The 27,727-nt window shown below is 38.0% G+C and overlaps 1 protein-coding gene across 17 annotated transcripts in view; it reads left to right on the forward strand.

The window, feature by feature from the left end:
• The window catches only part of RESF1 (retroelement silencing factor 1), a 38,713-nt gene extending 11,146 nt beyond the window's left edge, over positions 1–27,567 (forward strand). For 12 of the 17 annotated variants that reach the window (XM_032432784.1, XM_032432786.1, XM_032432788.1 and 9 more), the window contains 4 exons: positions 3,202–3,267; positions 7,540–12,601; positions 13,890–13,973; positions 16,855–18,738. In XM_032432784.1, the coding sequence (XP_032288675.1) occupies positions 7,597–12,601; positions 13,890–13,973; positions 16,855–17,021 (5,256 nt within the window). In that variant the 5' untranslated portion in view covers positions 3,202–3,267; positions 7,540–7,596 and the 3' untranslated portion in view covers positions 17,022–18,738. Of the gene's footprint in view, positions 1–3,201; positions 3,268–7,539; positions 12,602–13,889; positions 13,974–16,854; positions 18,739–27,410 lie in introns of those variants that run through there. The other 5 variants (XM_032432798.1, XM_032432796.1, XM_032432799.1 and 2 more) reach the window with 2 other exon arrangements.
• The last annotated feature ends 160 nt before the right edge of the window (positions 27,568–27,727 follow it).

Here is a 27,727-nt window from a genome sequence, read left to right on the forward strand (position 1 = left end):
ATTAACACTCGATGTGGCTTAGTTTGTCCTATTCTTTCTTACTATTTCATCTGACCTGGCATGGCAAACCATATATATAACAGGTCCCTTTTCATAGAGTTCTGTTCATGGGTGTGTGTGCTTGTGTATTTGTGTTTAAGATAGATATTAATATGATTATTCCTCCAAGCTATGATTTTTAGGTTCTTTTTTGCTTTGTAAATTTCTGTAATAAGGCAAAATTACAAATAAAGGAAGCTGCTGGGTTGACAATTTTTCATTTAAACTACATTCTTTGCATTAAATTGATATAGAATACTTGAAAAGACAATTCACAAATCTTTCCTTTATTTGAAAGAGAGAGAGCGGGAGAGAGAGCACAGAGGGAGAGGGAGGAGCAGACTCCCCGCTGAGCAGGGAGCCCGATGCGGGGCTCGATCCCAGGACCCTGGGATCATGACCTGAGCCGAAGGCAGACGCTTAACGACTGAGCCACCCGGGTGCCCCTCACAAATCTTTTCTTAACCTTGGTGAGGTCTTTATGAAATTTTTATATGAAAATCACATGCATTGTTACATATAGTCTCCTGCAGCCATTTGATTCTTTTTTCCTGCTTCACAAATTAATTTTGCAATTCATAGCTTACTATTCACAACTTCTTATACTTTGAATTTTTAGTGACTTGCTTTCTTCCAGTTTTCTCACAGGATGTAATAGTAATAGTATCATAAAATTTAAAGCCCCAAACTGTCAAACCTACAGGTAGTTTGTCTAGGGGCGCCTGGGTGGCTCAGTCAGTTAAGTGGCTGGCTGACTCTTGATTTTGGCTCAGGTCATGATCTCAGGGCCCTAGGGTGGAGCCGGTGTCCTGCTGCATGCTCAGTAGGGAGTCTGCTTAAGGATTCTCTCTCTCCCTCCCTCTGCCCCTCCCCCTGCACGTGCACTCTCTCTCTCTCAAATAAATAAATAAATCTTAAAAAAAAAAAGTTTGTCTATTTCCAGGATGTAAAAAAAAATTTTTTTTTTTTTTTAGTTAAAACTTTTAGGACTCTTTTTATGATAACATACAAGCAAGGAAACCTCCATGGATCCTCTCTTTAGGGTAGGGGTGTGTGAATTGACTCTGAGTTCCCTCAGTTTGGGTCATGGCACTTTATCAGTGTGAACATACAAGGGCTGCTTGCCTCCCAGTGAAGGCCACAACATCTTATCAGCATCAGCATACTGGTATTGCCTACTCTTCAGACTGCAAAACCTGCCACATGGGTGGGGTTAGTAGAGCCAGACTTTGTGCTAACTGTATGTAGGAGTCGTCATTCAGGGCTTGCTAATTTACCTATAGCTAGTAATAGCAAGGATGTTCCCACAATTAAATATAAAAATCCAGTGTATTGGTGGCTTGATGACATCTGCTCCCATTACCGGGCTGCTTGCTGATCTTTTCACCACTTGACAAAAGTACTTGAACTGTTGTTTCCAAAGCGAAGAGAGCCTTAAACCTACAAGGCAACCAATGGACAATTATTTACTAACCCACAACTTAAGATAATCAATTTGTTTTAATCCCTACTAGAAGCAAATGTGGGTATATATAATGTGCTCTGTACTTCTGTTTCCTTGTTGATTTTTTTTTTTTTTTTGAAGATTTTATTTACTTATTTGTTTGACAGAGTGAGACACAGTGAGAGAGGGAACACAAGCAGGGGGAGAGGGAGAGGGAGAAGCAGGCTTCCCGCTGAGCAGGGAGCCCGATGCGGGGCCCGATCCCAGGACCCTGGGATCATGACCTGAGCTGAAGGCAGAGGCTTAATGACTGAGCCACGCAGGCACCCCTCCTTGTTGATTTTTCTGCCAGTTCTATTCATTATTGAAAATGTGGAATTGAAGTTTTCAACTCTTGGTGAATTGCCTGTTTCTCCCTTGTTTGTGTTTTTACTTTTTTTATTTTAATGCTCTTTTAGGTGTTTTTACTTGTTTTATCTTTTTGTTGGATTGACCTTTTATGGTTGTAAAATATCTCTCTTTATCTCTAGTAAGATGTGTTTGTTTTGTCTGGTAATTAGCATAGACCTTCCACGGTTCTCTTAGCTGCTGTGTTTGCCTGATATGATACCTTTTTTATTCTTTCACTTTCACTCTGTATCTTTGGATCTAAAGTGTGTCTGTTGGAGACAGCATTTAGTTAGATAGGTTGTTTTTTTGTTTGTTTGTTTTTTTGTTTTTAAATCTAGTCTGATATTCTCTGTCTCTTGGATTAGTTTCATCCATTCACATTTAATGTTACTAATATAGTGGGATTTACATCTGCTGTTTATACTTTTTTTTTTAGATCCTGTGTCTTTTTTCCCTCCCTTAATATTTTCTTTTGCATTAAGTGAATATTTTCTAGTGTACATTTTAATTTCAATGTTTTTTTCACTGTATATTTTGTGGAAGCACAAATTACTTTTAAAAATCATTTTTATCTATACCTTTAAAGGTGTTAAGCATTTAAAATCTGAGTTATTATGCTTGTGATTTTAAACCAAACTAAAAGACTATCACTGGTACGGAGGTAGAGAAGAGGTGAAGAATATGGGGCCCAGTGAGATTTATTTGTTGTTTTTGAATTCTGCCAACCTTAGAGAATGTGTGTACCTGTGTGGAAGACCTAATCCCATAGAGACAGGTTGATAACCAGGAATAAAGGGAAGGGGAGTAGGATTTTATTTATTTTTACTTTTTATTTTTTTAGATTTTATTTACTTATTAGCATGAGCAGGGGGAGAAGCAGACTCCCTGCTGAGCAGGGAGCCTGATGTGGTGCTCGATCCCAGAACCCTGAGATCATGACCTGAGCCGAAGGCAGATGCTTAACCAACTGAGCCACCCACATGCCCTGGGAGAAGGATTTTAAATGTAGAGATTTGGTAGGAGGAAGGTCAACTCTGTTACTGGAGATGCATGTTACATTTACAAGGGTGGGCTTTATAGATTTGATGATGGGAGGATGGCAGATGAGGCTGTTTTTTTCTCTCTGAAATATAAGCAGCTGAGTTAGGGCAGGGGAGCATGTGTGTGGGTTGGAGTGGCTGGGGACCCGGTAGGAGAGAAGAGGTCTTAGAGAATAGGGGGAAATTCAGTAAAATGAAGTAGAGTTGCTGAGCAGTGTTAAGTTTGATGTTTGTGTTCATGAAATAAAATCAGTCTGCTGGCTTGTGTGATTTTTATTTTCCCCCCAGAAAACTTCAGCTACTGCTGTGCAGAGAAGGATATTCTTAAGTTCAGCCATACTTGGGGTTTGTCAGGTGAGTGCCATGGCTGTCAGAGGTGAAGGGTGATGATGGAGTGGGATGGAGATTTTGGCAAAAAGTTAATTTTTTCAAGAGAAATTAAAATGATAGACCATGCCAGTCTTGTCTCTGGTAATCTCCATTACAATATATTCTCAAAAGGTTTAATACTTGGGATTCAAAAGTAGAGACTATAGTCAGAAAAAAAGTCAGACAACTTTTGACTCCTTCCCTCTAAACAGGTAGTTCAGGGATGATTTTCCAGGCTTCAGTTTGCTTCTGTGCCAGCAGAGAAGAGAGAAGAAAAAAGTTACCCCAAATTACTCAAAGGTCGTTTGTCTTCCTACCCATAGGCTCTCTATTGGTCCTCCAGGGGTGCCCTAATGTAACAGACTGGGTGGCTTAAACAACAAATTTGTTTCTCACAGTTTTAGTCTGGAAGTCCAAGGTCAAGGTGTTTGGTTTCTCCTGAAGCCTCTCAGCTTGTAGTCACCCTCCTTCTCTATGTGACCTCACATGGTCTTTCCTCTGTGTGCATATGCCTGATGTCTCTCTTATAAGGACACCAGTCCTATTGGATTAGGGCCCTATCCTTATCACCTCACTTAAATGTAATTACCTCCCTGAAGGGCCTTCACCAAATACAGTCACATTGGAGATTAGGGCTTCATCATAGCTTCAACATAATGAATTTGGCAGTGGAACGACAGAATTCACTCCATAACAGCCTTCTACCCCAAGTACGCATAAGAACTAAGGGGAATTTATTAGGCATCATTAACTCTAGTAGAAGTGCTACTTTGTATTATGCATCTGCCTGATCAGTCAGTGGTATTATAATTTTTTTCTCTTTTAAGTAAACTCTACCCCCAACATGGGACTCCCAACTCACGGCCCTAAGATCAGGAGTCTCATGCCCTACTGACTGAAGCAGCCAGGTGCCCCCAGTCAGTTGTATTATTAAGGAGCTTTCTTGGGAGAGGGCATGGGAGGAATACACTGATCTGTCTCTCTGGGATCTGTTTTCTTTCTCCCTCCCTTTCCCCCTCCCTTCCCAATTCAGTTAGCCAACATATAGTACATCATTAGTTTCAGATGTGGAGTCAGTTACTCATCAGTTGCATATAACACCCAGTGCTCATCACATCACGTGCCCTCCTTAATGGCCATCACCTAGTTACCCCATCCACCCACCCATCTCCCCTCCAGTAACCCTCAGTTTGCTTCCTAGAGTTAAGAGTCTCTCATGATTTGTCTCCCTCTCTGATTTCTTCCCATTCAGTTTTTCTGGGATCTGTTTTTAATCCAAAAGCATACGTGCCTTCTTCAGTCTTGTTTTTCTTCTTCGTGAGAACACTATGACCCATAACTTAATAGATCTCAAAGATCTGTAGATTGTTTTGGATTTTCTACATAACCTCTGTGAATAATCAGTTTTATGTTTTCCTTCCTAATTCTTATACTTTCCAGGATCTCCAGTACAGTGATGAATAGAAGGGGCAATAGTGGTGTGTTTGTTCTATTGTCAGTCTAAATGTTTAAAGCTACCATGTATCAAATTTAAGGCAATTTCTATTATTGGTTTGACACAGTTTTCTTCAGATGAACGAATGTTGAATTTTATCAGAAGTTCTTGCATGTGTTGAAATAAACTTAGGATTTTAAAAATTATTGTGTTACTACTTTAATTTTCAAATGACAGACCTTGTATTTCTGAACTAATCCCAGTTTGATCATGATAGGTTATCCTTTTCATATGTCACCCCTTTTGGTTTGCTGACATTTTGTTTAGGATTTTTGCGTTTACGTTTCTGAGAGAGATGGGCTTCTTAATTTTCCTTTTCAGCTTTTGGATGACAGCTTCAGTGAATGAGCTCTGAAGTGTTCTCTCTTTTATCCATTGTTATATTGGATTATTTCTTTCATAAATGATTGTTAGAATACTCCAGCAAAGCCATGTGGGTCTGGCATTTTCTTTGTGAAAAGATACTTAATTATCTGTGGCAGTTCTTTAAAGAGATAGGGTGTTCTTCCTGGTTAGGTATATTTTTCGAAGAATTTCTCTATTCCACCTAAATTTGAAATGTATTGGAATAAAATTCAAAATAATAATGTTATTTTAACGTCTATAGGATCTAGTGGTAACCACTATTCCCAATATTACACTTTTTTTAAAAAAGATTGATTTTATAGAGTAAGAGAGTGCCCGCAAGCTGGGCGAGAGGGAGAGAGAGAATCCACAAGCAGACTCCCCAGCTGAGCATGGAGCCCAGCGTGGGGCTTGATACCAGGACCCTGAGATCATGACCTGAGCTGAAACCGAGAGTTGGCCACTTAACCAACTGAAACACCCAAATGCCCCCCTGCCCCGCTACTGCCAATATTGCACTTTGAAAATGTCATGATCAGGGCGCCAGGGTGGCTCAGTTGGTTAAGCGACTGCCTTCGGCTCAGGTCATGATCCTGGAGTCCCGGGATCGAGTCCCGCATCAGGCTCCCTGCTGACCCTCCCCCCTCTCATGCTCTCTCTATCTCATTCTCTCTCTCAAATAAATAAATAAAATCTTTAAAAAAAAAGAAAATGTCATGATCAGTATTGTCAGAGGCTTATTGAATTTTATTCTTTTTAAAAAATCACCTTGTGACTTGTTGAATCTCTACATTTGTGTTCATTATTTTGCATATTTCACTCTGTCATCACTTCTTTCCTTTGGTTAACTATTACTCTTCTTGTGATAAATGTGGGGATTATTTCCCAGTCTTTTATTTTATTTTATTTTATTTTATTTTATTTTTTAAAAGATTTTAAGTAATCTCTACACCCAGCGTGGGGCTCAGACTCACAACCCTGAGATCAAGAGTCACATGCTCTACCAACTGAGCCAACCAGGCACCCCTCCCAGTCTTCTTTTTAAAGTACATTTATTTATGCTATGAATATGCTATGAATTATCCTCAAGTGTTAACGTGAACATGAGTATAAGAGCATGTTATGGACTGAATTGTGGTCCCTCTTTCCCTATTCATAAGTTGAAGCCTTAACCCCTAATGTAACTATTTGGAGATAAGGCCTTTAGGGAGGTAATTAAGGTTAAATGACATCATAAGGGTGGGGCTCTGGTCCAGTAAGACTGGTATCATAAGTAGAGGAAGAGGCACCAGAGAGCACTTTTTCTCTCTGTGTAAGTATAAAGTGCATTCCTTATTTCTCAGTTATTTGGCAATTTCCTACTTACTTTTTTCCCTATAATTTCTAGATTGATTCTACTGTGAATTAATCTGAATTACTGTAATACTTTGAAAATTGAGATTTGTTTATGGCTCAGCTAGATGGTCATATTGGTAAAAATTCCATGTGTGTGTGGAAGGAATGTTTATTCTGCATTTGGGGTGTACTATTATGTTTAAGTTAAGTTTGTTTAATTTTGTGTTTTTAATTTGTCTTCATTTATTATGGTTATGGATTTGACCATTTTTAGATTTATCAATATACTGTTGGTGAGTGTAAATTATTTTAACCTTTTTGGAAGGCCAATTTGTCACTGCTTATGTAAATAATTTTAATGTCCTTTGACACATTGATTTCATTTCTAGGAATTTCCAGAAACATTAGGCAACAAATATAAAAGCATAAATACAAGAATGCTTAGGATAGGATAGTTGATAAATGCAAAAACTTAAGAAAACCAAATAGAGAACTGTTTAAAAGCCAATAGAGGACTGGTTAAATGGGGATATACCCAGAAACTTTAATGTTATACAGACAATGAAGTTAATATATTTGTAGTGAAATGATAAAGGTGTCCCAGGTATAGTAATGAAAATCAGAAAAAAAGATAAGGTTTTCTTTATGTGTTTGTTTTTTATGTATAAAATCTTCTGAAAGGAAAGGTAACAGTGGACACCCCAGGGAGTTTGATAATGGGGATAGACAATAAGGACTTCTTACCATGTGTTTGAACTTTTGAACCCATGTGAGCATGGGTTACTTAGAATAAAGAGCCTATTAAAAAATAGCAGAAAGTAATTGCCACTTCATGTAACAAACAAAATACTATGTAGAATGAATTCCTGTAAAACACCCCAGGAATTTTATTAATCTTTGCCATATTTATTGTTGTATTCTCCTTTGCTCTTTTCTTTGTTCCTCTTCCCCAAATTAAAGTTGAATCTTTGGTCTGAGGTGTCTGGAATTAGGATAGACATAGCATTGGTGTTAAGGTAAACTAATTTTCTTGGAAGTGTTACATAGACAAATTTTTAATAAAAGATCTTTATTTCCTTTAGATTCCTGACATTCAAAACAACTGACTTTTAATACACTGCTACTACATCAAATCAACAATGAATTGGAATGCAAAACCAGAGAATATCACCTTACCACCACAGTATCCTAAAAAGCAGTCATCTTTTTTGGAGCAGGCTTTAATAAATACACTTAACACAACATCTCAGAGTTCTTTAAACTATCCTGGAAGTAACCAAGAAGCATGTATGTTTCTTGGTAATTCAAATCCAGTTTCACAGCCACTGCTAAACATCAGAAATTATACAACTCCTCAGCAAATCCCTATTCCTGATATGCATAATGGGACACTTGTGGCCTCACAAACTTCAGTGGAAAGAATCACATATGCAAATGTTAAAGGATCCAAACAACTAAATCACAATTTGCAAATGTCTTCAGGAGTAACACAAAACATATGGTTGAACTCACCAATGAGGAATTCTATGCTTTCTCCTACAGGGGCAACTGTGTCCCATCAAACTGGTTTTGGAACTAATACACCTAATATACATGCACTACAGAATCCGTTTGTAACATCAGATTCCTATTCTATGCAACTACAAATGATCCCTTCTAATTCTGCAAGAGTTCCTGTAACTTACCCAGGAGCCCCGAGACTTAACCCATCTTTATCAGAACGACAGGTTGATTGGGCACCACAGTATACATCCAGTGGACTGACTTACCCAGATTATAGACCACTTCCAAAGCAATACAGTTACTTATCACGAAGCTTTTTGCAAGATCCTGCTCTTCAGAAACAAAACCCTATGCCATCTACATCATTGCATATTAAAAATAGTCACCCTCCAGATTCTCCACGGACTTTACAGTCAAAGCAGACTGCAACCATACAGTCCTATCAATATGCAGTTACTCAAACTGACAAAAGACCGCCGCCGCCTCCTTATGACTGTAGATATGCAAGCCAGCCTTTGCAGAGTACTCAACATGTTATTAAACAGGCTGCTGTGGACGTTCCTCAAATGCACTTACCTGAAATGAGGAAAGACTTCTCTAGAAGCTTTCAACAGCATTGGCAAAACCTTAATGAAACTGTCAGCACTGTTGGAAATTCCTGTAACTTGAAGGTAAATACCAATGTCACTCAGCCTTTTAATGAACCTGTTAGATCTTCTGTGGATGGTGTTCAGACCCTTGCTCAAAATAATCAAGAGAGAAGAATAGACTCTTGTGATCTTTCAAATCAAGTACTGGACACAAGCGCCACAAAAGAAAAGTTAGTGAGGGATATTAAAACATTAGTAGAAATAAAAAAGAAGTTTTCGGAACTTGCAAGGAAAATTAAAATTAATAAAAATCTTTTGATGGCAGCAGGTTGTATTAAAACAACTGATACCTCTTACAGTGAATTAGCTGCAAATTCTGAAATGTCTCTGAAACAAACTGCCCAAATGCAGTCTGGACCCCAGGAGACCCTAGTGACTCCAGAGGATAAACCACCAACCATAATAGAATCTGGAAAAGAAACAAATAGAACACACAGTACAATAAATACCAACATTCAGGACCCGAAGTGGGGAAATTGTAACCAAGTGAATTCTGTTTTACTAAACTCTGTCTATTCAGAAAAGTTGCCAATGCCAGACCAGTTACATGATTTGAAAGTTAGGACTTCTTTAAAGGCATCAACTGTTGACATTACCCAGGCAACATTAAGTAAGGCCCAGATTTCATCAGGAAATGTCAACGTTGAACTAAACGTGCCAACAAATTCTGAAACAACTTCTGTTCCTCAGTCTACATCCTTTGAGGAATATGTTTCAAAATATCCAAATAAAAATACGTTAATTCTCAGTTTACTTACATGTAGAGATAAACCTCAGGAGAAATTATTAAAAAATGCTAGTGAAACTATTCAGGGTTCTAAACCACATAGTTTTGAAATTAACTCAAATAACCAAATCACCGGTAACCAACCAACTTTGAAAACCATGGAAACTCCAAGTACATGTAATATAAATGCCAAGGTTTTAGACAACTCATTTTGCCTTGAGCATAAATCCTCAGCAAGTGGGGTGTCTTCTAAAAGTGACAATCACTTTCCCATGGAATTGCTAGCAACATGTCTTTCTCTCTGGAAAAAGCAGCCTTCAGAACCTACAGAGGAAAAACAGTATAATGAGTCAAAAAACAGAACAGCAGTTGGAGTTTCAAAACCTGTGGAAACCTGTGATAAGAGTCCATTTTCAGTTGTAGGAAATGCTCAGAATAAGATGATAAACACCTCACAAGAAACAACTTTGTCAATAGTAGTACAGAATTATGAATCTTCCAGTGCAACTGTTACAAAGGGAACAGAACTTCAGGTTGCTATAGTCTCACCCTTAATTCTTTCAGATGTCAAAACATTGTCTGCCAAAGGAATAACACCTGAAGCTGTATCTGAAACACTGTATCCAGTTATTAAGGAAGGCAGTGTTTGTAGCTTACAGAATCAGTTGGCAGAAGATAAAAGTGTTACTGCTGCTCTGAAAGCTAATCTTAAAGAACCAGTAGCAGGTACCACAACAGACACAAAGATGTTCTCACCAATTCAGAAGGAAGAGCAAAGTGAGTCAACTAATTCAGAAGACATACCTAATAGCAATCAAGGAAAGCCTATCAAGTCAGAACCAGATACCCACTATTCTGTGAGTGAACAGCAAGCCTCATATAAGTCAAGAAACCGTGATCTTGTTAGTGGTGATATGTTACATATTGACAATATTTGTTCTCTTGTTGAAGGTGATACATCTTACAATTCCCAAATAGCAAAGATATTCAACTTGCCTCCTTTGAAAAGGGTTGAGCCACAGAAATCTCTACCCAATCACAAAGTGATTACTAAGGGACAACAAAAAGAGCAAACAGACAGCCTCACTGAATATAAAGACTTTGGTTTTCAAAATGATAATTTTTTACAGTGCACAGATATTTCACGTAAAATAACTGATCAGGTAGAATCTCTGCAACCTCCAGAATCATCATCTTTGAAGTATGTTAAAGCAGATAGTGGAATTCTAGAGGAGAGCAACTTGGACCATATCACTAAAAAAGAAAGCATGGCTAATGATAGGTGTTCATCACCTGCTATTGAGCAGGATAGTTGTCCTCGGGAAGTTGATTCATCCTGCAATTACACTGCCCAAGATCCTGCAAGAAGTGAGATTCTCAGTGATAAGGCATCTGTCTTATACCTACACGATCAGCTGTCAGAACTTTTAAAAGAATTTCCCTATGGTATTGAAGCTGTGAACACACTTGAAGGTTCTGTGGCCCAACAGAAAACAAACCAGATCTCGAAAGATCAAACTTGTGATAAAACTGGTTGTGACTCCAAGGGCTCAACAGACCAAATACAAATTACAATATTAAACTCGGAGCAAATGAAAGAATTATTTCCTGAACATGATAATCAACTCTGTGAGGTAGACAAGTTAACAGAACATCAGAAAGAAGAACCTGTAAAAAAAGAAGGGCACAGCCAGTGTGACCCACAAGCAGACACAGATGGAAAGACTGATGATAACTTAATGGATTCAGAGAAAGACGATGTTGGTTGCTGTGCATTGGGGTGGCTGTCTGTGGTTTATGAAGGGGTACCCCAGTGTCAGTGTAATTCCATCAACAACTCAACTTCAAAGGAAGAAAAAGGGGAAAATCAGTGTTCTTCGAAGATCAATAGTTGTAATCAAGGAGAAAGAACTTCTGATCGAAATGACCCTGTTGGGTGTAATAGTCCTCTAAATAACAATCTGAAGATTCCTTTGACTTTGCCAGATATGAAAAACCATTTTCCTGAAATAGAGCAAGGCAAAAATAGAAATGATATGCCCAAAACGAAACAAAGGTCACTGAGGACAGAACAAGAATTATTAGGTCCGTTTTTATCTAAAGGTGATAAAAAACTAGATTCCATGCAAAGTCACAAAAGAAAAGGAAAACTGCAGTTTCATGAGATAACTTTTCACACCAGTAATAAAATGACAAAATTTTCTCAAGAGAGCCTGCACCAGAAGTTCATGGCACAAAACTCACGTCCACTAAAAACAAAGGTGGGTTTTTTGACAAATAAAAAAGATCCACGTATGAAGAATGGTTCTTTGGTACAGTCAGTATCCCCAGAGAAAATAAAATTGAAAGCAGGTGGCTTGAGACAAAAAGTTTTGGAAAAAAGGAAGTTAGATGATGGGGGCATACTTGATTCAAAGATAAAGAGGAAGAAATACGATAAACGAGAGCAGAATAAAAGTGTGGCAGATGGTACCTTTAAATTATGTAATTTTTTGTCAATTCCAAATGAAAGATGCAGGGTTAAAGAAAAGACAGTATCAAATGTTAAGTCCTCAGTCTCCAAGGATAGTTCATCTAAAATTAATAGAGTTCTGACACCAAAGGAGTATTTGCAAAGGCAGAAGCACAAAGAAGCAATGGGTAGCAACGCATCAAAGAAAAGCTATGTGAGGAATGTACCGTGTGATTCTCAATACATGAAGTCCAGTAAACTTTCCATGCAAGTAGGGAGTTGTGAGAAATCAGATGAGAGCCCTAACAGCAGTGTACAGACTTCTAAAGAATCCTTAAATATTTGTTCAAGCCATGGTAAAAACCTCAAGATCCACCATTCTGAGGAGTCCAAAGCATACATTTCAAGGAATGTTAAGGGAATAGTTGGTGGAAAGCAACCTGATAAAATGTGGATTGATAAAACCAAATTAGACAAAAATTTAAGCAGCATAAACAATGAAGTGGAATTCAGTCAAGTGTCTCACCAGTCAAAGGATCAAAGGAAACTGTATCTGAACAGAGTTGCATTTAAGTGCACTGAGCGTGAGAGCATTTGTCTCACAAAATTAGACAGTTCACCCAGGAAGCTTAACAAAGAAGGGAGCCCGGAAAATAAACCTCAGAGCCTCTTACCTGTGAAAGATGCCACAGAAAAACCAAGCATGCTGGAATTTAAATTATGTCCAGATGGACTGATTAAGAATACAAATTATGTTGATGACTGGAAGGATCTGCAGCCTCATCCTAGGAAGGAGCAAGCTCCTGTGCAAGGTTTAGTATAATTTTTTTCATGGTGTCTGGAACATTGTCAGGCGTTGTAGGTGAACAAGTGGGTTAGCACTACTTAAGCCATCTGGGTAGCTAGCAAAGACTTAAATGCATTTGCCATTCATTGGTATTTGTTTTTCTAAGTCGATGGTTTGGGCAGTATTTGTTTTAAGTTTATCTCCCCTTTACTGTAAATTGTCCTCAATTTGTACTGATGACGAGGTATAAAAAATTGTAAGGTTTGCCAAATACAGATTTCCTTTTGCACCAAGAAGCCTATATTATGAAAAATGTTCTTTGTGCTAAGTTTGAAAAGTGTTATATGTTACTTCAAGTGTTTTGTTGATTCTCATTTGGACTTGTAATTTCAAAGCCCTGTGAATTTGAAGTTTTGGTCTAAATATGAGGAGATAATCGTTACATATTAGTGAAAACTTTTTATACGTATGGAAATGGTTCGACTCATTGTCATCTTTAAAGTAGTTGGTGACTGTGTTACCACAAAAGTTAAAGCGCTACCATGTAATCTACTCTTGAAATGGGAGGACTGTGGAAGTAGTCTTGTCCAGTATTGTTACCAAAGCCAGAGCATAAACATAACTGTCAGCTGCTGAATGATAGAATTTTCAGTGTAGTTTCAGGAAGGAAGGAGAAAATAGAGGACTAATTTTTTGTGATAGTAAGGAAACATTTAGGGGTTGTGGATAATACATATAAAACATTGTGTTGAGAAATTCAGATTGGAGAACTAAAAGATTTGAATGGCAATCTTAATTTCTTCTGTGATGTTGAGATGGTATCTGTTGGGGCACAAAGTTACGATATAAATATAAGGTACCTTTTCTTGAAAGGAGATAGGGATATATAATAGAGTATAAAATTCAGTTTGTAAAGTATCGGTGGTTTCACTTGGCTATGTAAGTAGATCTTTGGAAACTGAGGCATGGGTGTAACAAGAACATTAGAAGTGGGTGGGGGCAATGGGAATGACTTTCTCTGTCTCATGTGCCCTTCAGTACCTTGGGATTGGTTGATGTTCAGCCTAAGTGGGAGAAACATAATTCCATAGTGAAGGTAAACTTTTAAAGCAACTCCTTTATCATTTATGAGCTATTCAGGCACTTGAAATGGAAGAAAGCATTTTTTCAGATTTCTTTTAGACTTGCGTTATATGTGAATATATTAATACCTTTTAAAGTCTGTTTTATGCTTAGATGATTTTCCTTCATTATAGTACTAAAAGAGAGATGAATAGCCATTTCTAGAGATCTGAAAATGAATATTTAAATAGTTTCAGGAATAAAAAGTACAAAAGAAGACTGGTTAAGAGGTGTAACTGAGGAGAAAAGGATGCCAGAAGCCAGCCAAGAAATAGGTAAAACATCATCTATTTAAATTTTTATTTTATTAATTGGGCACTTGGTCATGTAGGAAGCTGGATTATAGTTATGAAACTTGTGAAATTTTATTTTTATCCATATTTTTAGTGATTCAATATTTGTGTATATGAGTGGTAGGAAGATATTTTTTGGTATTTTCTGTCATACTTTGGAGAGGGAAACCATTCGTCTTAACAAAATATTTCTTATCATGAGTTAGGTAAGGGGTTGGCATACTTTTTTTCTATAGGACTAGATAGTAAATATTAGGTTTTGCAGATCATAAGGTCTCCTAAACACTCGTCTGTGACACTGTACTGAGAAAATGGCAGTAGAATAATAAATGAATGAGTATGGACTATGTTTCAATTAAGCTTTACCATATCGGGCTAGAGGCTGGGCTGGGGGGCCTGCAGGCCATGTCCTATTTGCCAGCCTTTGGGTTGGGTGATTTACAAGTAAATCCATTTAAGTCTCAAATCCAGGAAGACAGGGATGTCCCCATTTTATCAGTGGGAGGTTAGATCATTTGACTGAAATTCCATGACTAGTAACTGAATAGGCACTTGAACTGGGTCCCTTCTTTTCAAAGTTAATTAAGTGTGGAATTTGAATTATTTTGATAAGAGACCGAGCCTCCTAGTTAAAATTTATTTCTTTTTGCAGGGAAGGGATTTGGGCTGAGGGCCAACCAGAAAGTATCTGATCTAATTAGTGGAATGATGTACTTGATTTTTAGGGTTTTGCACTGAGAACTACAAGCTAGGGTTCAGGAGTTTTGTCTTCATTTCGGTTAATTGAATATGCAAAGACCAGGGTTTAGAATTCCTTGAAAATGGAGGGAAGCAGAATTTCACCATAAGCAACAATAAAGAATCACATTTCTTTTTTTAATTTATTTTTTATTTTTTTATTAAGTACCATACATTACATCATTAGTTTTTGATGTAGTGTTCCATGATTCATTGTTTGTGTATAACACCCAGTGCTCCATGCAGAACGTGCCCTCCTTAATACCCATCACCAGGCTAACCCATCCCCCCACCCCCCTCTAAAACCCTGTTTGTTTCTCAGAGTCCATAGTCTCTCATGGTTCATCTCCCCCTCCAATGTCTCCCCCCCTTCATTCTTCCCCTCTTGCTATCTTTTTTTTTTTTTTAAGAATCACAATTCTTAGAGGAAGTGTGACAAAGTTGAGAAGAGAGCTTAAATACATAAGCTGTATTCTACAGTGCCTGTAGAAACTGAGTCTACACATTAAAGGTGCATATAGGAAAACACTAAGTTGAATCGAAGACTCAAAGAAGGAAGAAATGCACTCTTAATCAGAAAAGGAAAACAGGTAAAAGAGGGGAAAATGAATTTTAAGAGTCCTGAGAGTAGAAAACACTTCTAAAGTTGGAACACAGGAATTTAAAAATGAGAAAGATGGAAATGGGCATGGAGATTGGGCAAGAAAGGTCCTTGGAAATAGAGACATTACCTCCTAGAGAAGGTGAGAGGCATGATTGCAATCTGAATCTGAAAATACAGATGCCTGCACAGATTGACTAGAAAAGATAGCCACAAATAGGATGAACAATAAACTGAAGTTGAATGAACATCAATGCTCAGAATCATGATGAAAAAAATACAAGTTGGGGCACAAGCTCAAGGAGATCTGAAGCAGGGTAGAGAAAAGCCAAGATACAAGTCACAACTCTGTCAGAAGTGTAAGATCAAATCACTAGGTTGTACCTGAAACTAATATAATATTGTATGTCAATTTTATTTCAATTAAAAAGTAAAGGCAAATAAAATGTACCTGTAATGCAAAAAAGCCTGATGAGATTCAGGGAAAGTATGAAAGACAGAACAAATACCAAGATGAAGAGGTGGACAATGTGAGCCAGCGTGAAGAGAGAGGAAAAAAACAAATGTCATGAACTCCCAAACAGTTGAAAAGAAACTTACTTGATAGCAAAGATTGGAGTGCAGATGGAGCGAGTTGTGAAACTCTATCAAGTCAGGATAAGGTACAGAGAAGAGGAAGTAACAGAATCCATTGGAAAATGACTTAGGGACTCATCTCAGGTATCAGTATTACTGACATCATAAAAGAAAGCTAATGAGGACGTACAAGAATTTGAATCATGTAAAGAACCAAGAGGACAGAATCCTTGCCAGAGCAGCAGAGAAAGGTAAAACAAGACTATTCTCTAGAAAGGAATGGCTAGAGCAGGAAAGGAAACCATGGGAATTCTGAATGGGGAAATGGCTACTGAGAAATAGAGGCACATCTAGAAATGCAAGAAGTAGGAAAAACTGGACCCATCAAAAAGTTAATGAGGCTAATGCAATGCTGAGATGGTCTAACAAAACAGAAAAACTACAGACATGTCTTAGAATACCTAATGTGTAGCAAGGCCAGAATATTAAAAGTCTTTTCCATTCACTGGTTGGAACTGGCTGGTGTTTATGCTTTTTATATTGCTAGTTTAGATAGCTGTTAAAAAGGTCACATTTATAATAGTGTGCAAATGATAGTAGAACAGAATAGGCCAGTGAAGATGGGATGAGATTAGAAAATAATCCCCAAAAGAGAGGCAAGATATCCTGTGTGTATAATTTACCATTCTATAGGTAAAAAGCCATAGTTTTTTTGGGTTTTTTGTTGTTTTTTGTGGGCAGCAAAGCAATGTTTATTGAGTGATAGTACAGGGCTCCAGAAGAGGGAGGGGACCTGAGAGGGTTGCCCAAAAAGCCATAGTTTATCAAACTCCTTGTTCTGATATTTTATCCCAAAGAAGAATGCAGGTTTTCCCTCTCCATTTACATTGATTGTATATTGGTCACTAATACTGAGTAATAAAGTAAATAAAATTTCTGTTTCCTTAGATAATAATGTTTTGGCTAATTCAAGACTCTCCAAGAGAAGCTTCAGTGCAGATGGATTTGAGACACTACAAAATCCAGTAAAAGATTCAAAAGCAATGTTTCAAACCTACAAAAAGATGTATATGGAAAAGAGAAGCAGAAGCCTTGGTAGCAGTCCTTTAAAATAATTTTGAGGCTAATTTTTTTGATGGTTCTGTAATTGGCACCAGAAAATTTCTGCTATTTTCTGTTCAGAATATTTTGCTGGAAATGCTCAGAATTAACCATGATAAAATCTCAAGAGAGTTTGGTTACCACTTAGGTTGTGTATATCATTGAAATTACTTAATTAAAATGGCTTGAGGACCTTACCCATGGGTACCAGACATACGAAATAGATGGTATTTGTCAGGGAAACCACAAGGTATTGAATTTTGACATTATTGAACAAAGTTTACCATTGTTTATTTTGAAATGCTAACTATCCATCCTGAGGGAGGGCTGTTCTCAGTTAAGTACTTGTTTATTTTAGCTGGGACTGTAAATATGTTTTTATTTCTAAAGCTTATTAGCAAAACTTATTTTTTAAAAATGCTCACTGTGAATGTCAAAGTATATTCTTAAGTATTTTATACCTAATTGTAAACATTGTCAGAAGTCTTGTTTTGTACTTGTTAAGCTGGACATAATTTTTGGATAATGTTTAAACATTCATTACTTTTCATACTTGAAATAAACATTTATTTTTAAAATATATATATATGAAATCATAATGGTTTGTATTTGATTTTCTACCTCACAACAGGGCACATTTTAGAAGAGTTTTAAAAAGGAGCAGTTTTAGTTAAGCTGTTAGAAGTAAATATTTTCAGGTTGCATTCAGAAGAGCAAACATTTTCCTAGAGTCAGGAAATCGCAAGAAAGCATGGAAGGCAAAATGTTTCTGGGTTTTACTTTATGGCTACTAGAAAAGTGTTAGTTATTTTCATAAAATCTCAATGCTATATGTACAGTTCATGTTCATTTTAAAAAATACATTTCTGGGAGTAGGAAGAAATGGGAGTTTAATGAGAGTATAGTTTCAGTTTTGCTATTGTGTGGATATTCTTAATACTACTGACCTGTACACTTAAAAATCCTTAAGATAGTAACTTTTATGTGTACTTTATTACAAGTTTGAAAACTACATTCTGAAGACTTCAGACTTCAGACTTCAGAAGAGCGGGCTTCTCATAAAACACTAAGTAGCTGTGCTCATTTGACTGTTTGATGGTTTCGTGTCAATAAAAGATTCAGTTAGAAAAGCAATGGTTAGGAAAACTGCTAGCACCATAACACCAGTCAAGGCAATGGCTTCAAACTGTGATAGTCATTATATTGATCATTGTATTCTTTACTGCTGGAAACTCTCAGAATATTTTTTTAAAAGTCTTAATGTCTTTGATAAAATAATGAGACTTGTTAATATTATTAAATCTCAACCCTTGAGTATACATCTTTTAAATATCCTAAGTGATGAATAAGTACACAAATTTTGCATTTCAGAAGAATTTGAAGCAGAGATATACAAGCAATGATGGTACAATGGCCATTGAGGAAAAATGTAATTTTTTGACTTGTAAATTGAACTGGTCCCTTGGGACATCATTTTTACTTGAAGAAATCATTGACATTTTTCTTAACTATGTCATCCTGACTTTTCAAGGAAAATAAAAATATTTGTTGTCAATGCTAAAACTTGAGCTTCCCCAAGATGTTAGGAAAACTTGTATCTGAGACCAAGTTTGATAGCATCCTACTACTAGCTCTCTGATGAGTTCATCAGGAATACTGATGAATGTAATTATTTAAAAAAGAATTTTTAAAGTAGGCTCCACACCGAACATGGGGCTGGAAGTCACAACCCTGAGATCAAGAGTCACATGCTAGTCTACCAGCAGCCAGCCAGGTGCCTCTGAATGTAATTATTTTTGATGTATGCTAAAGTATGTCAATATTTGGAAGATCTGCATAACTTAGTGAACCAATATTTTCTGATGACCAGTGCAAGTTGATAAGAGATCTACTCAGAATGCCAGGTAGACCAATGGATTTTAATAGAAGAATGCAAAAAGATACCTGCCATATCAAGCTTCCCTGTTGGAACTAACCTTTTAGGAAACAATTGTCAGCTTTTGGTGCAGTAACGAAGAATATATGTGATCTCAAAGAGCTGGAGGAACACTCTTATCCACGTAAAAAGCCATCTGTGTGTGAGATGGGATTTTCTTGATATACTTGAACCAAGACATAGCTCAACAACAGACTGAATGCACAAGTAGATAAGAGAGTCAACTGAGTTCTATGAAGTAGGACCTTAAAGAGATTTGCAAAAAAGGAAGAAAATGCTAGACTTTTCATGGATTTTTTTTTTTATATATATTTTTCATTAAAATGCTATTTATAAACATGTAATGGAAACACTTGTAAAATGTTTGAATTTTTCCATGGAATAAATACTGATAAATATCTCAATCCCACAGTTTTTAAAATGGTTAAATGCCTCTTAGAGTGGTTATAGTGGTGTGATTCAGGAGCAAGCACAATTAGATGGATATGTTCAGTCTTGCATTGTTGCAAGTACTTTTCCTAAATAATATAAAGCATTTGGTGTTGAATACAAGTAGTTAAATGTTGAATTGGCTGTTATCATACTTTATTAATGTTTTCATGTTAGGTGTGGCTTTTACATGTTAAGGCTAGAACCTTATAGGTACCAATGAATATTATTTTATGACCTTGAATTTCAAAGGGTATTTTCAGGACAAGATGAGAGAAGCCTGCATAGACTACGAAAATTATTTTTAAAAAAGGGAAACCTGACTGACTCAGTCCATTAAGGGCTCACCTCTTTAATCTCAGTTCAGGTCTTTATGTCAAGGTTGTCAGTTCAGGCCCCGTGTTGTACTCCACGTTGGTCATGGAGTCTTCTTAAAAAGTAATAATAAGGGGCGCCTGGGTGGCTCAGTCATTACGCGTCTGCCTTCAGCTCAGGTCATGATCCCAGGGTCCTGGGATCGAGCCCCACATCTCCCTAAAAGACTGATTTTTTTTTTACTAATTTTATTTTTACTTTTTTTTTTTAAAGATTTTATTTATTTGACAGAGAGATAGTAAGAGCAGGGGCTCGATCCCACATCAGGGGCCTGAACTGCTCAGCAGGAAGCCTGCTTCTCCCTCTCCCACTCCCCCTGCTTGTGTTCCTGCTCTCACTCTCTCTCTCTCTCTCAAATAAATAAAATCTTTTTAAAAAAAGTAAAAATAAAATTAGTAAAATGGGGAGATGAAATGAGAGATAAAAAACAATTACTATAGGGGTGCCTGGGTGGCTCAGTTGTTAAGCGTCTGCCTTCGGCTCAGGTCATGATCCCAGGGTCCTGGGATTGAGCCCCACATCAGGCTCCCTGCTCGGTGGGAAGCCTGCTTCTCCCTCTCCCACTGCCCCTGCTTGGGTTCCCTCTCTTGCTGTGTCTCTGTCAAATAAATAAAATCTTAAAAAAAAAAAAATTACTATAGAAGTTTTCTTACTGACTTTAGAATGCCTTTTATTATCTCACCACAGCCAGGTTAATGCCTTCTCTTGCCCATTTGTATCTAGATGAAAGTGGCCAAAACCAACTACTGGTCTTACCAACTCATTTTCATTTGAGTTTCTCTTCAAGAGAAGGGTCCAGAGAAAGAAGCACAAATAATGTGTTGTTATTATAATAGAAGCATAAATAATGTTGATTTGTTGTTAACTATTTCAATGTTTAAAGGAATGCATTCAAGGTTCATTTTCTTCTAACTCTAGATATTTAAAAATAGAATTTGGAAAAGTATTTGAAACTCTTACTATATTAAGTTTAGGTTGCAGAGCAGAGATTATGGAGTATGAATCAGGATTGCAGTGATCCTTTAGACTTAAATTGAGACTATCACATCAAAACAGCCATCAGGCCATCAGGACTCAAAAAGCCTCTGAAATACTGAAGAAAGCTTGAGATTGACCATCAGATTATTATGCTTCAAGATTGGGAAGGTGCCCTGAGAAGGGTGTGAATAACCTTTAAGAAAGCATTTTGAGGGAAGGTTAAGAATGATACAAGTTGGTAGCATTTTGATAGGCCTGTAATCCTAGTAAACATGCAGTAAATACAGGTAACCAGAAAGTAATCAACAAGCCTCGCTGTCCAATATGGTAACTGTTAGCCTTATGTATATGTGTTGAGCACTAGAATATAAAATGTACTAGACAGTTTGGATCTATGGTCTGGAGGAAGAGCCAATAAAACTTGATGGATTGGATAAGGGAGAACAAGAGGGGGGAATCTTGTTTCTGGATTGTGCCACTGAGGGGGTAGAGAGTTGGAAGTCTTTAGGCTGACCAGGAATTGATTTCTTTAAGCATGGGCCAGTTTCCATGGAGCTTTTACCTGGAGGTCAGCCTACAAGGCAACAGTCTTGAGTAAATTAACCCACAGCTTTTAGTGGTTGAGTCAACCCAGCATAGTTTCTAGAGAGGAATGGACTCGTACTCAGGACACCATTTTCCCAGACATCATTATTTTCAGAGCTGATATTTCAAGGTAAATTGTTTGTTGGGAGATTTTTTATTACTGATTCAGTTTCTTTGCTGGTTATGGGTCTGTTCAGATTTTCTAGTTCTTCCTGTTTCAGTTTTGGTAGAGTATATGTTTCTAGGAATGTATCCATTTCTTTCAGTTTGCCTAATTTGTTGGCATATAATTGTTCATAATATTCTCTTATAATTGAATTTCTGTGGTGTGCGTTGTGATCTTTCCTCTTTCATGATTTTATTTTTTTGGCTTCTTTTTTTTTTTTTTTTTAAGTCTGGCCAGGGTTTTATCAATTTTGTTAATTCTTTCAAAGAGCCAGCTCCTAGTTTCATTGATCTGTTCTACTGTTTAATTTCTGTATCATTTATTTCTCTATCATCTAATCTTCTCCTGCTGGATTTAGGCTTTATTTGCTGTTCTTTTTCCAGCTTCTTTAGGTATAAGGTTAGGTTGTTTATTTGACTTTTCTTGCTTCTTGAGGAAGGCCCTGTATTGCTATATACTTCCCTCTTAGGACCGCCTTTGCTGCATCCCAAAGTTTTGGACTGTTGTGTTTTCATTTTCATTTGCTTCCATGTATATTTTATTTCTTCTTTAATTTAATTCTTTAATTCTTCTTTAATTTCCTGGTTGCCCATTTATTCTTTAGTAGCATGTTCTTTAACCTGCATGTATTTGTTGTCTTTCCAAATTTTTTCTTGTGATTCAAGTTTCATAGCACTGTGGTCTGAAACTATTCATGGTATGATCTCAGTCTTTTTGTGCTGGTTGAGGCCTGTTTTGTGACCCAGTATGTGATCTATTCTGGAAAATGTCCCATGTGTACTTGAAAAGAATGTGTATTCTGCTGCTTTAGGATGAAGTGTTCTGAATATACCTGGTAGGTCCATCTGGTCCGGTGTGTCATTCAAAGCCTTGTTGATCTTCTGCTTAGATGATCTGTCCATTGCTGTGAGTGGGTTGTTAAAGTCCCCTACTACTATTGTATTATTATCAATGAGTTTCCTTAAGTTTGTTATTAATTGATTTATATATTTGGCTGCTCCCAAGTTAGGGGCATAAATATATACAATTGTTAAATCTTCTTCTTGGGTAGACTCCTTTGTTATGATACAGGGTCTTTCTTTATCTCTTATTACAGACTTTGTTTATAATCTAGTTTGTCTGATATAAGGATGGCTACTCCAGCTTTCTTTTGATGTTTACTAGCATGATAAATTGTTCTCCACCCCCTCACTTTCAATCTGGAGGTGTTTTGGGGTCTAAAATGAGTCTCTTGTAAGCAACATATAGATGGGTCTTGTTTTTTATCCAATCTGATACCCTGTGTCTTTTGATTGGAGCATTTAGTTCATTTACTTTCAGAGTAAGTATTGAAAGATATGAATTTAGTGCCATTGTATTATCTGTAAAGTCACTGTTGCTATAGCCTGTCCCTGTTCTTTCTAGTTTTTGTTGCTTTTGGTCTCTCTCTCCCGTTCAATATGTCCCCTTTAATATTTCTTGCAGAGCTGGTTTAGTGTTCACGAACTCCTTTAGTTTTTGTTTGTCTTGGAAACTGTCTCTCCTTCTATTCTGAATGACAGCCTTGCTAGATAAAGTATTCTTGGCTGCATGTTTTTCCCATTTAGCACGTTGAATATTTCTTTCCACACCTTTCTGGCTTGCCAAGTTTCAGTGGACAGCCCTGCTGCTAGCTTCATGTGTCTAGCCTAGTAGATTAAAGACCTTTTGTCTGTATCTGCTTTTAGACTTCTCTTTTAATCTTTGTATTTTGCATGTTTCACTATGATATGTCATGGTGTTGACCTATTTTTGTTGATTTTGAGGGGAGTTCTCTGTGCCTCTTGGACTTGAATGCCTGTTTCCTTCCCCAGATTAGGGAAGTTCTCAGCTGTAATTTGTTCAAATAAACCATCTGTGCCTTTTTGCGCCTCTCTTCTTCTGGGACTCCTATGATATGGAGATTATTTGATTATTTTGCTTTTTGAAATCGCTGAGTTCCCTAAGTCTACCTTTGTGATCTAATAGTTTTCTTTCTTTCTTCTTTCAGCTTCATTATTTTCCATAATTTTACCTATTATCTTCTCTGCTTCTTCAATCCTTGTGATTACATCCAATTGGTTTTGCATCTCAGTTATAGCATTTTTTATTTTAGCCTGACTAGTTTTTAGGTCCTTTATCTCTGCAGCAAGGGTTTCTCTGGTGTCTTCTATACTTTTCTCAAGCCCAGTTAGTGGTCTCATGACTACTAATTATTGTTCTAAATTCATGTTCATATATATTGCTTATATCTGTTTTGAGCTTGTCCATGGCTGTGATTTCTTCTTGACCTTTCTTTTGGGGAGAGTTCCTCCATCTTGTCATTTTGGGTAAGTTCCTGTCTTTTGCGTGTTATGAAAGCTTGTTAGGTTTCCTGCACCTGGGAGTAATGCAGTAATGCTATGTTAAAAAGGGGTCATTCACTGTCCAGGGCCTGACACTTCAGGAAGTGTTTCTGGTGTATGCTGTGTGCACTCTGCTGTTGTATTTTGGCTGCTCTTTCCCTCTGGTCAGGCCTCTGCAGAGTTCCTCCTTGCTTGCAGTGGGAGTATTTGGACCTTTAACTAGGTGTGCTTTGATTTGTTTGTTAAAATAAGCCTGGAAAAAAAGAAAAGGAAAGAAAAAGAAAAACCCTGATCCAAAAAAAAAAAGAGAAAAGGAAAAGGAACAACAACAAAAAACCAAATAGACAATCAAAACCTAAAAGTCTGATTCCAAAGAAAAAGAAAGGAAAAAGAGAAAAAGAAAAAGAAAAATAGAATCTTGATCCAAAAAATAGACAAGGAAATGGAAAAAACTAAGAAACAAAAAACTATAAGCCTGATTCCCAAGGAAAAGAAAGGAAGAAACAAAAAAGAAAAAAAGAAGTCTTGTCCAAATAAAAGAAAAGGAAATGGAAAAAAACAAACTAACAAACCAAAAACTATGAGCCTGATTCTAAAGGAAAAAAAGAAGAAAATATATAGCCTGGTCCTATTTCCAGCAGAACTGAAGGTGACACTTTGAAGCAGTCTATGATCAGTAGACTTGGTGCATGCAGGGTGCTGCCTATGCTGGTCTTCCAGGGGTTAGGCCCGCCATGCTGGCTCAAAGTCAGTCCTGCCCCAATAAATATGCCCTTGCCAGGCACAGGGGAACGGGGTTTGGTGTAAGTGGCTCCCGCCTTCACTGGGGGATGCTCTGTTATTCTGTGAAGTCTGACCGTGTTGGTGGCGAGGGTAAAATGGTGCCACCGCACTCTCTCCTCCCTGGACAGGGGATCTCACAGCCCCTGCTGTTCAGGAAGCCCTCACAGAAATCCCGGGCCGTCAGTGCTCCCGGCGCCACAGCTCTCCTGAGTTTTATCTTTGGCGTACAGCTGGGATTCAAACTCCACATCTTAAAGGACCTGGCACCACGCAGATCTGTTCTCTCCTCTTGGTAGAGCCTCCCCATCGTGCTGTGACTAGTGTCCTTTGTCCCAGAAAAACTGTCCACGCCTGTGCAGGGCGTGGAATCTATGTTGTAGCACCACAAAAAGCAGCGACCAGGTTACACCCTTGGCGTGCACTTCTGTCCCCTGCCAATGAAAGGCCGTTTGCTGGTGCCTGCTGGGTTTTGTCCTGGAAGAGGCAGTATACCTTCTTCCAAATGTACTCCAGGAAGGGGAACGTTCTTTCCCAGTGTGACCCAGGAGATCCCTACACCACTTTGTGCATTCTCTGACCTGTGCTCTCCTTCTCCCCAGGAGTGCGTGCCACAGCTCTACTCAGGCAAAAGTTGTGCACTTCCAAAACCTCAAAGTTTGAGCAACACACACTTTTTGCAGAACACCTGTGATCCTCACTTCCCGTTCCTCCCCAGTCCCTGGTCCAGAGAGGTTTTCTTCTTGTGTGAACCCAACATTGTACCTCTCTCAATCCCTCTCTGTTTCCCCACGGAAAGGGCTCCCTCCCCTCTATGGCACGGCAGGTTTTCTCTCCCCCAGTTCATTTCCACATACCTTACTCCTGTCATGCTGTCTCCCTCCAACTGTGGAGATCCTTCTTACAATCCTCCAATCAATTTCCTGGATGTTCCGAGTGGGCTGCACTCAATACAGCTGTGTTTGAGGAGCGAGGAAAGCCCAGGGGCCGCTACTTCTCTGCCATCTTAACTCCTGATGATTGTTTAAGTTCTTTATATATTTTGGATATTAATCTTTTATCAGATATATCATTTGCAAATACCATCTCCCATTCAATAGGTTGCCTTTTAGTTTTGTTGATGGTTTGCTTTGCTGGGCAAAAGTATTATATTTTGGTGTAGTTCCAATAGTTTATTTTTGCTTTTATTTCACTTGCCTGACAAGACATATCTAGAAAAATATTGTTAAGGCTGATGTCAAAGAAATTACTGCCTATGTTTTCTTCTAGAAGTTTTATGGTTTCAGCTCTCACTTTCAGATCTTTAATCCATTTTGAGTTTATTTTTGTGTATGGTATAAGAAAGTGGTCTGGTTTCATTCTTCTGCAGGCAGCTGTCCAGTCTTCCTAGCAGCATTTAATGAAGAGACTGTCTTTTCCCTAAGAATAACTCTTTTTTTTTTTTTTTTTTTTTTTAAGTAGACTTCATGCCCAGCATGGAACCCAATGCGGGGCTTGAAGTCATGATCCTGAGATTAAGACCCGAGCTGAGGTCAAGAGTTGGATGCCTAACCAACCGAACCACCCAGGTGCCCCCTCCCCAAGAATAACTCTTTTATATAGCCTTTGAGTTAGTATACTCCAACATCCTATAGACTGTTCTTTTATGAAAAAATTCTTGGATATGATTAAATGTGAAGCAGAGAGAGAGCACTGATTCATTCACCTGTGTAGCAGCTACAACCTGGTGTAGTCCAGACAGGGCAAAACCAGCACTAAGTAACTAGCCGAATCTGTGTAGAGATTGTCCTATTTGGTTTGATAGACCTTCAGGAACCTTGTCTGTTGGCTAGTTAAGAGAAGATCACCGGCTACTCCTACTTTGGAATAGAAGCACTTCGATAGTGGCATCGTCCAATAGTTCTGTATCTATAAGGTCTAGCACTGTAGCTGCTAGCCACCTGTGTCTATTAAGGAACTGAATTTTTAATTTTATTTAATTTTAATTAATTTAAAGTTAAATAGCTACATGTGGCTATTTGACCACAGTCCCTTCTTGGATAGTACAGTGTTAACGGAGTGGGTGGCAAATTTCCACAAGTGTATTTCTCTGTCACTGGGATCTGCATAGGCTTGTGCAGGTTATCAGTGGGACCCTGGTAGGGCCTGTCTGAGGCCTTGTCTGAGATTCCATGTGGGCTGACTCAGCACATGGCTGCTCTCTGGCCTCCGGATTATAATTCTTTCAGCCTCTAGGACATGGACATATAACAATGAATATACCTGCTTGTAGCTTAGACATCTGCCTTCGAACATTTTCCTTTCTTTTATAGAGTGAAATTTGTCATCTTGATACCCTGTAGAACATTGGTCCATTTCTGTGATGATATTATGCTAACTGGACCTGACAGAAAAGAATAAGCATTCTATAAGATTTAATAAAACATGCATGCCAGAGGATGGAAATAAATGTTATAAAAAATTCAAGGACTTCCACATTAATGAGATTTTGGGGATCTGACTATAGCCTGGCACAAGTCATACCACCCACTACAAAGAAAGAGGCACAGTGTTTGAAGAACCTCTGTGGGGTTTGTGGGCAACATACACTATATATGGATATGCTGCCCTAAGTAATTTATAACGTAATTCACATAACTCCAGATTTATAGTGGCCTCACACAAGAGAGGGCCCTATAGCATATGCAGGCCATGGTGCAAGCTGCCCTGCCCCTCAGGCCTGATGGCCCAGAGGGCCAAATGGTACAGGGAATTTCTGTGGTATATGAAGCCTCTCAAAAACCGTTTTGTTTTTGTTTTTGTTTTTTTTTAGGAGAATCCTAGCATCATGCCCTGTTTTGCTGACAAGTATTCTCCATTTGAAAAGAAGTTCCTATGTCGCTACTTAGGACATAACGACTATGCAGCCTGAACTGTCCATCATGATGGGGTGCTCTCTGATTCACAAAACTATATAACTGGGGTGGGGGCACTGGGTGGCTCAGTTGGTTAAGCATCTGACTCTTGATTTCAACTCAGGTCATGATCCTCAGGTCCTGGGATCGAGCCCCATGTCAGGCTCTACACTCAGGGGAATCTGCTGGAGATTCTCTCTCTCTCTCTGCCCCTCCCCCCCCTTGCACATGTGTG

The sequence above is a fragment of the Phoca vitulina genome, unplaced genomic scaffold (genome assembly GCF_004348235.1).
Source record: "Phoca vitulina isolate PV1807 unplaced genomic scaffold, GSC_HSeal_1.0 scaffold49, whole genome shotgun sequence".
In the NCBI taxonomy this organism is placed as follows: Eukaryota; Metazoa; Chordata; class Mammalia; order Carnivora; family Phocidae; genus Phoca; species Phoca vitulina.